This window comes from Pteropus vampyrus, unplaced genomic scaffold (genome assembly GCF_000151845.1).
Source record: "Pteropus vampyrus isolate Shadow unplaced genomic scaffold, Pvam_2.0 Scaffold426, whole genome shotgun sequence".
NCBI lineage: Eukaryota > Metazoa > Chordata > Mammalia > Chiroptera > Pteropodidae > Pteropus > Pteropus vampyrus.
Genome location: NW_011889207.1, coordinates 455,143 through 470,780, shown reverse-complemented (window position 1 = coordinate 470,780; position 15,638 = coordinate 455,143). Strand labels below are relative to the sequence as shown.

Genomic DNA, 15,638 nt, shown 5'->3' with positions numbered 1-15,638 from the left:
GGGGGGGGGGGGGTGAGGAGGTGGGGGTGGAACTCACTTCTCTCTCCGAAGCTGAAGCAGGAGGCAAGAAAGGGCCTCTGGGTGCTCTGCGGGGAAGGGCAGAAGCCGCTCAGAAACAGCTGAGGGTCCAGGAAGAAATCCTGGCACCTCTCCCACCGCCCAGCGACAGCCACGGGGAGGGCCAGGCCAATCCCCAAGCCCCCCCCAAGCCCACCCGTGTAAAGCCCCAGTGCCTGGCTCAGAGGGGCCCGCAGGACTCGGCCAGGTACAGAAGGCTGACAGGAAGCCTGCCCTCCTGCAGGGCACTTCGGGGAGCAGGGGAGGGGTGTCCATTCAGCAACCCATAATGGGCCTGGGCCTGGGCCTGGGCCTGGCCGGGCTGGGCGTGTCCTCAGGGCCCCGCCCCTGTACAGCCTGCTCACCCTTGTATTTGAGGTGCTGCAGGATGGGGATAATGGTCTCCAGGGGAATGTTGTGGGCCAGGAAGAGCTGCCACGCGCAGTACTGCTCGAAGGTTTCCCAGTCCAGGCTCTGGACTTCGAGAGAGGGAGAAGACACACGCTCTCTCTCACGCACACGCACGCACGTGCGTGCACACACACAGCGAACCCACTGACCACCGGCGCCCGGAGCATGGATGGCAGTGACCCTAAGCCCACAGATATGTCCCCTCCCCGCACAGCTGATGCCCAAAGCCATCACACAGCTCTGCAGGCGGAGGGCCGAGGTCTCTCTCCCTTTCACGGAGCAAGAAACAGGTCGAGAGAGACGCGGCCCACGCCCACTGGGGGGCGGGGAGCTCTAGCCCACTCTGCCGGAAGCGGCTCTCCTGCCACTGGAACACACGTGGCCGCTCCCATCGCCCAGCGTGCCCGACGGCCCGTCCACTTACTCAGAATGTTGAGAACTGAGTCTTTTCGAAACATGACCAGGTTCCCCATCATCACGTGGCAGACCAGCTCCTGGAGCTGAGGAGGAGGAGGAGGAGGAAGGCAGAACCCGGACGTAAGTGGCACGGGGGAGAAGCAGGAGGGCGCGTGGGGAGTCAGAGGGAACAGAAGCTGGTTTGATGGGACGGGAAGGGCCTGACGGGTGCCGGGGTCTCTGAAGGACAGAGCGGTCTGGGAAAGCAGCAGCAGGCCTGAGTGGTGCCCACAGGTCTGTCTGGGGCAAAATAGTTAAGTAAAAGCGCCCCTCACGCCCTGATGGCAGGATAGGCAGCTTCTCCACTAGGCCATCATGTCTGACCCGTCCCAGCCCGTGATGGGGGTGGGGACTGCAGGAGGCCAAGCTTTGGACCACAGGTGTGGGGAGGAGAAAAGCCAGGGAAGGACCGGGCTGCTAAGCTTCCTCCCTTACGGACGGGGCACCTGAAGTCAGGCTCGAGGGTGGACCAACAGGGCTACAGCCTCTCGGTGACCGGGGACTGCTGCACGTGCAAAGGCCACGGTCTGACCATTCCCGCCCTGAGCCCAGGGAAGGCCAGTGGAGAGCAACAGCCAATCCCTCACTTTCCCCATGGGACGGGAGTGCCCAAGGCACGTGGGGGAGACTGGGGAGCCTGGCAGGACTGCGGCCCGCCTGCCCCTCCAGGCTGCGCCGTCCCCCCAGCCTGGGCCCCGTCTGCAGCCAGCCTCTCAGGCGACAGCTCGACGCCCACCTGTGCAGAGTCGATGACGGCCACGATCATGTTGAGCAGCTCCCCGCTCCGCAGGGTCTCGTCTGGAAACTGGGGAGGGGTGAAACTGAGGCAGGGTCCAGGGCGTGCCCGGGGGTGGCTGGTGAGCCAGACACGGTGCCTAATGTAAAGCCCTAAGCAGACCCAGCAGCTCCGAAGCTGGGAAGCTGAGCCTCGGGGCACTGGCCTCAGCCAGAGAGGAGGCTGCAGCCTGCACTGCGGAGGGCGTGAGGGTGGAGGGTGCGGGGTGGGCAGGACCCCTCCTGGAGAGGCCGGTTCCCCGGGGACGGAGCAGGGGAGGAACGACTACGGCTGGCCATCCGCAGCCTCCTCCCGCCCGCCCCTGGCTGCCAGCTGCCAGCACAGTCTCCTGTCCCACCATCCCCCGACCCACTTCCCATCCCAGGGCCTTGCACCAGGGGAGGCAGAGCAGACACCTCCTCCGGCTGTGTCCCAGCTCCCAGAGGAGGCTGTGGGTGACGGCGGGGGGCGGGGGGGGCGGGGCGGGGATCGGAAGCTGAGTGTGCACAAGGCCCTGGTCTCGGGGAACCAGAGAGAATCCGACGGTGAGCCTCTAGTTGGCGAGAGGGCTGGGGAACCCACCCTAGGGCCAGGGGAGGGGGCCAAAGCCGGGAAGCCAAGAGAACAGGCTCAGGCCCCAGCTCACCGCACAGACAGAGCACAGGACAGGGACTTGGGGCCGGGGGGCGGGGGTTAGACCTCTTTCAGCCTTTACTAAAGCGAGGCGGAAGCAGGGGACACCCCACCAAGGCCGGAGGGGTGCAGGAGGGCTGGTCAGGGCTGCGGGCACCGAGTTGGGCACAGCGCCACCCACCCCAGACCCGGCAGCGGCTCTGACCTCTGTGTAGATGGACGGTGTGAGGTGGCACAGCAGCCGCACGTCGTCCTCCTGGCAGGCCTTCATGTCCATCATCAGGCAGGTGTGCAGGTCGCCCAGCTGTGTGGCCTGGGCGAACGACTCGTACAGGTTCATCTTCCCTGCGGCGGCTTTGCTGCAAGAGGACCGGCTGGGCCTCAGCCAGGCGCCCGGCCCCAGCACCCGGCCCCAGACGCCCCCGAGGAGGGCCCCCCAGAGCCCCTCTGCGGCCCTGCACGACCTACTTCGTGCTCTCCCTGCTCCCCAAGGGCTCGGGGACTTATGGGCACCAGGAAGCGCTCTTCTGCCTGCCCACCCTTCCCGGACGCCCCAGGCAGAGCCCCGAGCACGACGAGCAGGCTGCCAGTGGGTGAGTCTGCACAGGCGAGGGGGCTCAGGGGAGGCTGGAGAAGCTTCCCCTCCCGCTCTCTGGGCTCCGAGCCATCAGGACAATGACACGTGGAGACCCCGCCCACACGACACACAGAACTTAACTCGTACCGGGTTCTAGGCCTAAATGGAATAACGGAAAGTATAGGCTTCTTAAAAGAACCTGTGAGCTTAAATCTTCAGGACACCAAAAGCAGAGTAACAAAAGGAAAAATAAAGTGGACTTCATCAAAATTTAAAACTTTGGTGTTTCACTGGACGCCATCAAGAAAGTGAAAAACCACCCGCAGAATGGAAGAAAATACATGCAGACCATATATTTGAAAAGGGACTTGTAACCAGAATACGTAAACAACTCCTAAAAACCAACAAGGAAGACAAATAACCTAATTAAAACGTAGGACAGAATTTCGACAGACATTTCTCCAAAGAAGACATACAAATGGCCGATAAGCGTGTGAGAAGATGTTCCACACCATGAGCCATGAGGAGAATCACGTCAGAAGCACAGCGAGGTCCCACCTCACACCCACGAGAATGGCCAGCACCAAACAGGCAGACAATGGAGAGAGGGCGAAGAACTCAGAACCTCGCACGTCGCTGGTGGCAACGTAAGTGGTTGCACTTACTCCTGAATAATAGTTTGACAGTTTCTCACGGATTTAACGAGTTACCATCTGACCCAGCAATTCCGCTCCTAGGTGTATACCCAGGAACACGGAACACACACGTCCACGTGAAAACGGCAGCTCTAGACACGACGAAGAAGAGAAACAGCCACTGCACAAACTGCGATGTGCCCACACAGCGGAGTGTTATCGGGGAATGAGGCGCCGACACGCGCCACGGCAGGGACACGGGAAAAGCCGGTCACGGAAAACCACACGCCGCATGATTCCGTTTACGTGAAATACCGAGATCGCGCACGTCTACAGAAAGCGGATCGGAGGCGGACGGGGCTGGGTGAAAGGGGGGTGGGAACGGGACCGCGAACGGGCCTGGGCGATGACACTGTCTCCATCAGACAGCAGGGACGGACGGCTGTGCAGCTTCGTGAATGCTCTAAAAACCACTGAATGGTACACAGCAAAGCTGTTACTAAAAAGCACACGTGGACAGCCCTGGGACGAGAGCTGAGGGTGGGGAGCAGCTCTGCAGGAGACGCCGGCCAGGATGCTCCCCGACCCCTGACAGGTGGGGACCACACCCACCTGGCGCGCAGGTAGTAGAGCAGGTGGTAGCCGATCTTCGGCTGCTTCTGGTACAGCTCGGAGAGAAGGTCCAGGAGCAGAGAGAAGCTGCTGTTGTCCTCCTGCATCTGGCACAGGTTCCTGCAGGCGGGAGGGAGGGGCAGAGCTCTGCCGGGGGCAGGCGCCGGGGCTTCTGGGGGCTCGGGCTCCCGTCACCAGGACAGAAGACCTGAGGGCTCCGGGAGGGCGGCTGGCAGAGCAGCGTCGCCCTGCGGCTGAGCGCTTACCTAAATATCAGGTAGAGTGGCTTCCCCACAGACTCCTCCAGGGACCTGCGGGCCGGAGAGGACCTATGAGAGCCCAGGTGGGTAGACAGGGCAGCTGTGGGCCAGAGGCCAGTCACAGAGAAAACAGCTCCCCAGCAGGGAGCCACACCTGGACTGTCAACATCATTTAAGGTGAGATTCCTGCCCCTCAGGGAGGGTCCAGGCAAGGGTCTGACCAGGCTGCAGCCGTGAAGGCCGGGGCCGCCGGCACACCGGTGTGGTGCCAGTCCCTGCCCCAGGGCGCTCGGCGTCCCAGGGCTAAAGGGAACCGTTGCTTACACGATTCTCAGGGCACTGCGATCCTTTCTCTTTCTCAAGCCCACAGCAAGCGGCCTCTCGGGCTTGGGCTCTGAGAGGGTGCTCTGCCTCCCTGAGGCTGGGAGCTGCGGGGGTGGGGGGTGGGGGTGGGTGCCTTACTCTTCGGTGACCTCCTCCGGCAGCACCTCCCCCCGGAAGTGGGCCTTGAAGAGCTCCTGCAGGCAGGACGCGAGCACGGACAGCTGCTCCGAGTCGAAGTCTTCCTGGGTGGCGAGACGAGGTGGGGGGAAGGCCGTCGGACTCCAGCCTCACTCCAGCCTCACTGCCCTAGCACCCAGAGCCTCTGGACGTGTCAGCTCCCACCTCCCCATCAACGATCAGCCAGCTCCTCCCCCACCAGAGGGGATGCACTGGGTTGGAGAAGAGGGGGGCGGGGAAGAGTCTGCGGCGGAGGCCTGGGCTGCTCCCTCCCTGAGGCGGTGGTCTCCCCTCACCTCCAGGACCTGGTCCACAATCTCCTGCATGACCTCGCACTGGGCCTCTGTGTCACTGCAACACAGAAGGGAGAGGAGACGTCAGGGCCGCAGGTGATGGCAGAGGCAAGACACGCGCCCAGGAGAGTGGGCACCAGCACAGTCCCACGCGCCAGAACAGAACACAGGGGCCCTGAGGGCTGAGGGCTGGGGGGAGGCTCGGGGCACAGTGTGCTGCTCTCTGGCCACAGCCACACGGAGAAGGGGCGTCCTCACCATCCTGCTTAGGCTCGCAGAGGCCCCTCCCCTCAGAACCCAGGGAGTGAGAACTGGGGTGCTGGAGAGCGAGGCTGCCCCACTCCCAGCCCAAGCCCCCTAAACTGCAGAAGACATCTCACGCAGCTCCAGCTACCTCTCCGTGCACCCAGCATGTGCCCTCCCAGCCCACCACCCTGCCACTCTGCTGCCCCACTAAGCACCAGGCAGAGCCCGGGGCTGGACCCCCTGGGCCGGGCGCACGGGCTGTGCTCACCTGCCCTTCTGCAGCTGGAGGACCTTGTCCCTGAGAGACTCGTCCAGCTGGTCGAGGTACGGGGTGATGTCAACTGGCTCCTCCACGACCGTCTCCTTGATAGGATGGAAGCGAAACTCTCTCTTCTTTCCTAAAAGGGGTGGTTTAGGAAAGAAGTCACTCTGCCTGGACAGCGACAGAGACAGCCCCCGAGCAACCTGCCCCCGCTCACGGGCATGCTTGGCGCCACGTGCGTGCCTGCCTGCAGCACCTCCCGGACGCGTGCCCGCCCGGCCCGAGGACTCGAGGCCGGGGCCATGCCTCCTTCCCTGCTTCGGTGCCCAGTGCAGGGCTCTGCACCCTGGCGTCGCACCCAGCACCCCTGTGGATGAAACCCACCCGGAGGCAGAGGTGAGAAGGACCACCGAGAGGCTGCTCCTGCCAGCGGGACCCGGGCTGACGCACTCCGGACAGCCCTGGCTGTGAGCCTGACCTTTGCTGTTGAGATCCTCCTCATCGTCACTGAAGGCCGCCTCTGCGTTGTCATAGCAACTCTCATCCTTGTCTGACATGTGGTTGTCCATCTCCATGGAAACTGGCTCCTCAATTTTGACTTGGGAGTAAAGAGAGACGAGACGTTTGATGGCCGCCCATGTCCTCTCACACGCCCCATGCTTAGAGCAGACTGGAGGACAAGTGACAGAGTGAGGAGTCACGGCCCTCGTGGAGCACGGACCCTGGAGGGACCAAGCCCCGCCCTCCCGGCCCCCCAGGACTCGCGGGGCGACTCTGCTGGAACAAAACAGCACGGGCCGTGACTCCTCCCGCTCAGCTCAGGAGCGGCTAAGGCCAAGGATGGTCCCGAGTGCGCCTCAATGTAAAACCGAGCTGGGACGTCCGGCCCCACGGCGAGTGAGTGTCCGGCACTGGGAGCAGGACGTGACACCCAGCAGCGCGACGTCACCAGGCCCGGGCCAAGAGGACAGGTGGGCAGAGTCGAGGTGACGTGAACACGTCCCGCGAACGCCTTTCCCTGCTGAGGACAGGCGAGCCGAAGACACGGGAGTGGAGGCGGCAGAGGCGCGCGGGGCCGGGCGCGAGGCGGCGCGAGGGGCGCGGGGCGGCGGTGGACAGCCCCGCGCCCAGCCTGAGCCCGGGTCTCCGGCCCTTTGGACGCGGTGACGGAGGGGGAGGGCCCGCACCTCCCACGGGTGGGCTGGGTGAGCCGCAGAACTCCGGAAACTTCTCCCTCAGCATGGCCCGCAGCTCCTTGTCCAATTTGGGGTTGTCGAACAGGGGTGCCAGGTGCCTGTGGGGAGCGCGAGCAAAGGTCGGCTTCGGAGCCCCTCACTCCGAGCCCGACGCAGGTAAAGCGATCGGCCTGAGCCCGACCAGTAAAACTGGGCCACGCTCAGACCCCGCAGAGGGTCACCGGGAGACAGTGAAGGCATAAAGCCCTTTGAGCGCGGCGCACATGGCGACAGGGGAGACGTTGCTCTGAGAGCCAAGAGGACACGTGTGGCATCTGCCGTGGAGCCAGCGCTCCTCACGCCTCTCTGGGGACAGGGCCCACACGTGCGTGGCGGGGTCTGCACACGCCCGACCTGCTGAGGCCCGCGAAGCAGCCTGCAGCCCACAGCCCGGCCCCGCCCACGTCAACGGGGACCCTTACGCCAAGACCCGCTTCTCCACGATGTGGCTCAACGAGGAGAAGACGCCCTGCCGCACGTGGCCCTCCAGCGGCGGGTAGAAGTTGGGAATGATCTGGAAAGGAAGGCGGGGAGGACAGTGAGCGCAGCCCCATCCAGGGAGCGTACTGCACGAGCTCCGACCAGCGGCTCTGGCTCCGATCGGAGGGCCCGGGGATACGACCACGGGAAGGACCGGAATGTTCCCGCCCATTCCAGGCTGTTGAAACGGGGACCTGCTGCTCCTCCAGGAGGTGAGACTATTAGGTAGTCGTCTCTGAGGCTGAGGAACCCTGCAGAGACATGGACAGCCGGCCACGGCCCACTGGAGACAGTGGGGCAGGGAGGGAGGACGCCTGGCCTGGGGGGACCACGCCCCCTCCTGCCATAGGCCGAGGGCAAGGGAAGGCCTCTTTGCAGCCCGGAGGTCCAGGGGGCACACGCCCGCCCCGGCAGCTGGGCGCGGAGGGCGAGGACACGCACGCGGCACATGAAGTCCAGGAGAGTGGCGGTGATGGCCGGGTGGGGCTTCATGGAGTGATGCATGACCAGGATGGCCGGCTCTGCGGACACACAGCGGGAGGGCCGCTTCAGAGCCTGCTCCCAGCCCCACGGCCCGCTGGCCGACGCCGCCCAATGGCCCCGGACACTTGCACTTCTCCCTGCCCCCCATTCCCCCCGGGCAGACCACAAAGTAGACAACCCCCCAAAAGGCTGGGAGCCCTCGTTCCCGGCACGCAGCCTGCAGGAGGGGAGTGGCAGGAGAGGAGAGGCATGTGGCTGGCCTTTTCTACTACAGACAGCACCCCAAGTCCAAGCCCAGGCGGTGGGAACAAGGGGTGAGTGTCGCGTGGCCCACCCAGCAACCTCCCTGCTAGGCCCAGGGAGCACCACCGGGGGACTACAGAACCGCTCCGGCCACGCCGCCGCCCCTCCGCGCCGCCGCCCCTCCGCGCCGCCGCCCCTCCGCGCCGCCGCCCCTCCGCGCCGCCCTGAGGTTCGGGACAGGCCACGCCGAGGCCGCCCGCGGGCAGGGGTGGGTGGTGCTGGCTGGTGGCAGCCACGTACCTATGTTCATGATGCTGTCCTTATCTGGGCTGAAGAACAGCCAGTCATAAAACAGGGCCAGCTTGGCGTTGGACGCAGCGACATTTGACTGCAAGAGGGAGGGGAGGCACGAGGGCTGGTTTCAGCGGCCAGCTCCCCTCCATTCGTTCGCCCAAGGCAGGCCCCCGGGCCAGACCCCGCCAACCACAAAATTCAGGTCTAAGGGAGATGGGGTGGGAGCTCCACAGGGGTGCGAGGTACAGGGCACCCAAGTCTATACGAGTGTGAGTCCCTTGTGGTCTCGCCAACCCAGGGGCTGGGGCTCGGCCTGGGTTCTCACACACCCTGAACACACCCTGGTCCTATAAGGGGGGACGCCGGGGCCTGGGGGTCCCTGGTCACCCCTGAACTGAGAGGCACTCATCTGAGCCTTTGCTGGGCTCCCCAGGGACATGGCTGAAGGAGAGAGCCCCGGAGGAGCCCGCTGTTGTATCTGAGTCAGCACATTCCACAGGCCGGTCGGATGGGGGAGGGAGAGCCTTTACACAAGAGGTCAGAGGGCGACTAGATGCCAGAGACGGACAGCCCCCACCCCAGCACGGGGGTGGGGACGTGAGGTGGGGGGGCAGGGGGGTTGCTAGGCTTAAGGAGCTGGGGAGCACAGGCCCTAAACCTGAGAAAGGATGGATGGTTCAGGAGAAAAGCTGCATGTGGCTTCTGGAAGATGGACACCAGACACCCAGGCTTGGGGACTGGCAGCCAAAGTGCAGGTGAGCCCATCCAACCCCACCCCAGACGGGAAGAAACGTGCATGAGTAAATTTCTAGGGACAGGAATTTCTAGAAGAGGTGGGGTAAACGCCGAGAGGCCAGCAGGCAGCGAGCGAGAGAGGGCCTTCCGGGGCCGGGAGACAGGGGAGCAGGAGGGGAGAGGGACCCTCTGCCACCCATGGCCTCCGCCCCGTGGCCCAGCTGCTCACCGTGCATGTTGTCAGCAGCCAACCAATGATGGCCCATCGGGGCAGGACATCTGAACTGAGCACCTCATTAGAAGGGTGGACAACCCCACAGATGTAGCGAATGAGGTCGCAGCGTAGAGACTGGCTATCTGGGGTGGACAGGTATTGGCGCTGGAACCAGTCCTGGTATCGCTTCTGTTGACCAAACCGCACCTGGGGGACAGAGACGTTGGAAAGAGAAACTTGGCGGAGAGGCTGGGGACCCTGGGCAGAGGAAGATGAGCACCGGCCACCGCCAGGTGGGGCCTAGACTTCGGCTGCTCGCCACAATGTACTCGTTCACGCGCACTGTGTCTCAGGCCGCCCTCCTCCGGGACGACCTCCCAGATGTTAAAGAACGCAGCGGAGCATTTGTTCTGGCCACCGACCTGATGCCACGTTTACCCCCGATGCTGCTGTAGGCCACGCCCGGCTCCCTGCTCCCGCACTGGCTGCGGGCTCCCAGCCACGAGCAGCACCTCGCCTTCCCTTGAGCTACTTGTGAACAGCGACCCGGGAACAGGAGCTGAGCCCGTTCACCCCTCGGCACTGACTGGCTTTCCAACTGTCACTGTCTGAGGTACGTGGACCTGCCAGCCCCCCGTAGCAAGGCCTTCCCCCGACAGACTGCGTGGTGGCAAGCAGCGACACCCGGTCCCCAAATTCAACCCAAACAGAAAGCAGAGTTAAAGAAACCCAAAAACATCTAGACCCCACTGTCTAGTATAACTTTCTACAAATGTAGCTACTGACACCAAGGTACTGAAGTTTTCATTTCACTTAGTTTTAACTACTTAAATCGCAACACACGGCTGGTGGCCACCGCGTGGGACAGCGCAGACCCAGACAGTTCTCCCGGATGACATGGGGTGCTGCAAGCTGGCTAGAGCAGCGGTCCCCTGATGCCAGACTGGCCGCAGAGGAGCTGATGCCCAGCGACTCTGTTAAAAATAGATTCCTCAGTCTGACTGTCCAGGACAGAGGGATCTAGGAAGGGGTATTTTATACACGCTCCCCGAGCAATTTGCTGTCAGTCAGCCATGACTGGGAACCAGAAGGCCAGCGGTCTCTTCCTGAGAGCTCGTGGTCCCCCCCGGGGGGACAGTGGGTTTCCCAGAGTGAACACCTCGCCCTGCCCTTCTGTGGCATGTTTCACACTTGTCAGTTACGTTGTTGATGCACAGTTACTGGTTTAGCGTCTGCTTTACACAGGCCAGAAGCATCATAAGCGCTGGAACTGTCTCTCTTACTTAACACTGTATCCTCAGTTCTTTCTTTTTTTAAATAATTTTTGATTTTTCAATTACAGTTGACATACAATGTTCCCTAGCTCTCAGCACTGTGCCCAGTGCCAGGTAGGTTGGGGGCATCACCTGACCAGGACTCCACTAGTCAGCAATCGATAGTGCCCAACCGATGGCTGGAGGCAGTCCCACTGGTGCCTGCAGCCCCCGCCTGCCGGCACAGGCGAGCTCACCCGGGAGGTCATGAAGAGGAGCTTGGTCTCCATGTCTGGGGTTAGGCGACATGCCAGAAATTTCCGGGACGTTCTTGACTGAAGAAGCTGCAGGATGCCTGCACCAAGCGGGCAAGGGAAGAGAAGAGAGAAGCCTGAGGACCAGGTGGACGGAGGCAGGTGGGGAGCCCGGGCCAGGTGCTGATGGCCAGTGGCCTTGTTCGTGGGGAAATTCCAAGGCGACACCAAGACAGGTCGGCGCAGGTACAAGCGAGGGTTTAACCAGCACCGCGTGTTCTGCTCTGGCCACCCACTGTCCCCGGGACCCAGAGGGGTCTCTCCCACTGGCCGTCTGGAGCCCCCCACGCACATTATTCCAGCTGGCAACATGTGGGCAAGTTAGGGGGGAAACGTGGGAGTCCCTAGCCTCTCTCCCTGCTCCTGAATGTCCCGTCACTGGGTCCCGGGACCACTGTGCTGGTGGCAACAGCGTGAGCTCTGCAGTCAGACAGACCTGGACCCAGACGCTGCCTCTGACACCTACTAGCTGCGTGGCCTTGGGCAAACTACTCAAGCTCTCCACCCTCGTTTTCTTTATCTGCAAACACGGAAAGTAAAACCTCTACCGTACAGGGAAGTCTGAGGATTGAGAGTTCGCGTGCGCCTGGCACACAGCGGGCACTCAAGACTCAGCGCGCGCTCAGCGTGAGGGCTTGCGAGGCAAACCGCGACTTCCTCTCTCCCTTCCTGGCTTCCCAGGCCCTGGACGACTGCTTTCGTGTTGTGTGCATGTGCACACGCACACACACGTGCACACACGTGTGCGTGGTAGAGGTGACGTGAGGGAGCAAAGCTGCAGGGACCGTTCAGACCGCAGGCAGGACCCCGGGGAGGGGAGAGGGACGTGGAAGGGCCCCGTCAGGGAGGCACACGGAGCCTCTTTCCCTCCCCCACAGAGGATTCCGACCAAGCTGGACCCTTGGAATTCAGAGGCGGGACCGCGCCCAGGAGGAGCCTTCTTTTACAGGACTCCGTCCAGCCCCGCTGCTGACTCAGTCTCACGAGCTGACCTCTGACTCCCCCGCTGGACTCAGTGGAGCTGGAAACTGGTCATCGGCTCACCTCCTGAGCCAAACAGCTGTCGGCAGATAAGGGGAAGGACAGTCCCTGCCTCGCATCTCCTTAGGAGCAGGCAGTAGGGTTAGGCTGGAGCCCGCCAAGGAGGGCCAGTCTGGGAACCATGGCCAGCTGTAGTGGGCAGAGCCCGCCTGGTCCCGGGCTTCCTACGTCTGACTGCCAAGCCTCTCCTACCCACCAACCTCTGCCTCTTGATTCAAGTGGCCCATACGCACTGACCTCCCGCCTCGAGGACAGGAAGTCGGCCTTTACTTACCTGTGAACTGAGGACTCAAGGCTTGCGGGTTATGGATAATATCTTTCCAAAGCAGTTCAAATTCTGGTATCCTGGCAACATTCTGGAGTAGCCTTACGAGGTCCCGGCCAATCATCAAGCATTCCATGAACTTGATGGGGGGAGGGGTGGACAGGAAAGAAAAGAAAAACACGGATTGTTTGCCCGCTGCAGGGAAAGCGGGCCGAAGGGATTACACGATTTCTCCTGGAACCAAGGGACTGGCTCCTGGCTGTTCAGGGCAAGAGAGTGAGAAGTCGGGGGCTGAATTCACGAAGAAGTTACTGGAAGCTGCTGAGGCCCTGCTGGCCTTCGCGTTAGCCTTCTGCCCTTTCCTCCCAGAACTGTCTTGATCCCGGTCAGGACAGGACTGGCGAAGTGGCCCCAACACCTCACCCCAGGCTCGCCGGGTCTGAGAGACCACCCTGTGGTAACGGGCCTAGTCTGTGCCTGCTGTCCAGAAGGACGCATTAGCCACGTGTGCCTAACGTGCACTTAAAATGTGGCTGATTCAGCTCAGAGGCTGAATTTAAAATTTTTATCTAATTTTAATTAATTCAACTTAAATTGCCATACGTGGCCAGCGGCTCCTCATTAGAGAGCACAGCCCTGGGGTCTTCACGCGGGAGACCTGAGAGTGGATGAGTCACACGGTGTGCAGGTGTGGGGATGGCCACGGTGGGCGTGCAAGCGTCCACGAAGCCGACGGGGAAAACCCCCAGACGCCGAGGGACAGGCAGCATCTCCGGGGAGTGTGGCCATCCCTCGCCGACGGCCCGCCCTCCCGCCTCGTGTGTCTCGGAGTGATGGAGACACACCCAGCCCCGAGCCACCCCCATGTCTCCGCACGGAACCCGGGGTACCCCGACCCGGTGCCAGCCCCCCACCGTGTTGTGCTCACCCGCTCCCGCAGCAGGGCGGTGCAGAAGCCCACCTCCTTCTGCCGCAGGGCCTGCAGCTGGGCGGTACCGTGGTGGTCGACGATGAGGCGCAGGTACGTGTACACGGCCATGGCCACCAGGAGGCTGCTCTTCAGCAGCCACTCCCTGCGGGGACACGGCCCTGCCGTCTACACTGCCCACCCCTACCCCGCCCCCAGCTCCAGGGCCTTAGAAATGCCTGCGGCTGGCCTGGGAGTCGGGTCTTTGGTTCCCTGACTGCTTGCTCACGCTGTCACTGCCGAGAGCTGTCACCTGGCTATGGTGGGGACGACTTCCCGCTACTCTCCTAGGTGCCCGAGAAGGATAACCGCTAGATGAAAGCGACTTCTCTTTACCACAGAAATGTGCCGTAACTTTTACCCGGCTCAGACCGTGGGGAGAAAGGTTTGCAGCATCCCTAAGCCAGCAGCTATCGAGGCGTGATGCGAGGATGTCTGGGGACCACCGAGACCCTGTGAGGGCCCTGGAGGTTTCAGAGCAGAGTGTCAGCCCTTCTGCCATGCCTGTCGCAAGAGCCGGCCATGCCACCAACATTTCCCGGCTGTCTAGCCACTGATCCCACTCCCAGACGCTGAGTCACCTGCCCTAAATCACAATCTGAAAAGAAGGACGAGATTTTGGATGGCAAAGCCCATTTTCCCAAGAGCTGTAGAATTTCCCTGCAGGAAAGGGGGTGATGAGCTGTGTGCACCCCGCTGCTTTAGAAGAAGGGGATGTAGGGGGGAGAGTCCAAAACCTCTAACGCTGTCTCTAAGTGCCCAAACTGGGGAGCCGTCCCCCACAGGCAAGCAGCTTGTAATGGCTTTGCCTCCCCTTCCCCCCTGCTAGAAGGAGGGGGCCAGGGGAAGAAGCTGAGGAGTTTTAATTAATCCAGCTGAGCTACATCCTGGTTCCGGAAAAGTGCTCAGCCACCTAATTGAGAGACGCTGACCTTTCCTTTCACAGAATGGAGGCGGCAGCCAAGGACACTGTGGAGGGTCCCCTCCCCCGCCGGCTACCTTTGATTCCACAGCCCTGGAGACACTTGGGAGGGAGGAGGGAGGGATTAGGGGTGTCCAAGAGGACAGCTTTACACGTCCAGGGGCTCACCAGCACCAAAGCCTGAGGGCTCGGAGGGCAGGAGGAGAGGCAGGCAGTTATGGGCCAGTGCTGGGGTGGCGCTGACCGCCCGGACCAGGGGAGCTCAGCTTTAAGGTGTGGAACGGGAGGTGTCCGGCCCCAGGAACAAAGTGAGAAAAGCTACTTTTTAGGAAGGTTGCTGGCAGACCTGAACCCTGGGATGGGTGGCGAGGACACGGGGAGGAAAGGGAGGCCCTCTGGCTGGGGATGGCGGACAGGCAGAGGCCCCCAGAGGCGGGCGGAGGCCTGGCGGACCGGCCACGGCGCTGCTGCGCCAGGAGGGACCGCCCCGCCCCACCGCGCCGCAGGCCCGGCCCCGGACGCTAGGCGGCGCTGCGCGGCAGACGCGGCGCAGCCCGGGACGCGCGGCGCCCAGCGGTGCCCAGCGGTGCCCAGCGGCGCCCAGCACGCACGTGTGAGCGGGGCGGGGCCGCGGGAAATACGCGTACTGTCAGCCCCCTCAGTCACTCGACTGTTAGGACTGTTACGGTGTTCTCGCCCCGAAATGGACTCTGAAATCCAGCGACAAGAGAATGAGGCTACGGACCAAGAGGAAGGCCTCAGCCCCCAACGGGTTCTGATACGGAACAGCTCGTCAAACTCTGGTCCTTTACTTTGACGGGAAGGGATAAATCAGCGGGAACACCCAGCATGGCCCCCTAGGCCCTCTGCCCCACTTGCCTCCAAGCTGGATCCACAAACCAGGGCAGGTCTGGAATCCACCCCCTCGCCCCCACCCTTCACAACAGGGGGGTAGGGATGGAAAGGCCTGGAAGGGAGGAAAGGGGCACCTGCCAGGCCTGGGCACTTGGCTGGCCCTGCTGTGCTGAGCTCATGCTCCCCCACCTCCCCCGAAAGATAAACATTCCAAGGAGGTCTGGGTCAAAAATAAACCCTTATCAGATGGAACCGGTTTTTCCTGGGCCCTGAGCCTTTTCATGAAGACCTTCCTTCCCCATCACCCTCCGCCACATGGCATCAGCTCCCGCGCTTGTCACTGACACACCTGCCTCTCTGCCCGCCTGGGCCTCTCCAACCAGGTGCTGGGCCGCCTGCCAGCCTTCACATGCCCCCTGCCCGGCTCCCACGCCCCCCCGGCCAGCTCCCGCACACCCCCGCCCGGCTCCCACGCCCCCCGCCTGGCTCCCATGCCCCCCGCCCGGCTCCCACGCCGCCCGCCCGGCTCCCATGCCAACCACCCTCCCTGGCCACCCTACCGCTGCTCCGTCAAGACGTCCAGAACGCTCTCCGCCAGCCAGATGTTCTTTGCCGTGAC

The 15,638-nt window shown here is 62.7% G+C and overlaps 1 protein-coding gene across 1 annotated transcript in view; it reads right to left on the bottom strand.

Annotated features, from left to right (window-relative positions):
- Window positions 1-18: 18 nt before the first annotated feature.
- Window positions 19-15,638, bottom strand: part of INTS3 (integrator complex subunit 3) — a 29,944-nt gene continuing 14,324 nt past the window's right edge. The window contains exons 5-24 of the mRNA XM_011381067.2: window positions 15,580-15,638; window positions 13,204-13,348; window positions 12,285-12,414; window positions 10,913-11,010; window positions 9,418-9,609; window positions 8,460-8,547; window positions 7,875-7,954; window positions 7,376-7,467; window positions 6,906-7,012; window positions 6,197-6,316; window positions 5,725-5,854; window positions 5,214-5,268; window positions 4,879-4,982; window positions 4,423-4,467; window positions 4,157-4,276; window positions 2,538-2,691; window positions 1,661-1,729; window positions 893-968; window positions 423-536; window positions 19-86 (exon numbers count right to left, since the gene is read on the bottom strand). The exon at window positions 15,580-15,638 is cut by the window's right edge and continues 4 nt beyond it. Coding sequence (XP_011379369.1) covers window positions 34-86; window positions 423-536; window positions 893-968; window positions 1,661-1,729; window positions 2,538-2,691; window positions 4,157-4,276; window positions 4,423-4,467; window positions 4,879-4,982; window positions 5,214-5,268; window positions 5,725-5,854; window positions 6,197-6,316; window positions 6,906-7,012; window positions 7,376-7,467; window positions 7,875-7,954; window positions 8,460-8,547; window positions 9,418-9,609; window positions 10,913-11,010; window positions 12,285-12,414; window positions 13,204-13,348; window positions 15,580-15,638 — 2,031 coding nt within the window. The 3' untranslated portion in view covers window positions 19-33. The remainder of the gene's footprint in view (window positions 87-422; window positions 537-892; window positions 969-1,660; window positions 1,730-2,537; window positions 2,692-4,156; window positions 4,277-4,422; window positions 4,468-4,878; window positions 4,983-5,213; window positions 5,269-5,724; window positions 5,855-6,196; window positions 6,317-6,905; window positions 7,013-7,375; window positions 7,468-7,874; window positions 7,955-8,459; window positions 8,548-9,417; window positions 9,610-10,912; window positions 11,011-12,284; window positions 12,415-13,203; window positions 13,349-15,579) is intronic.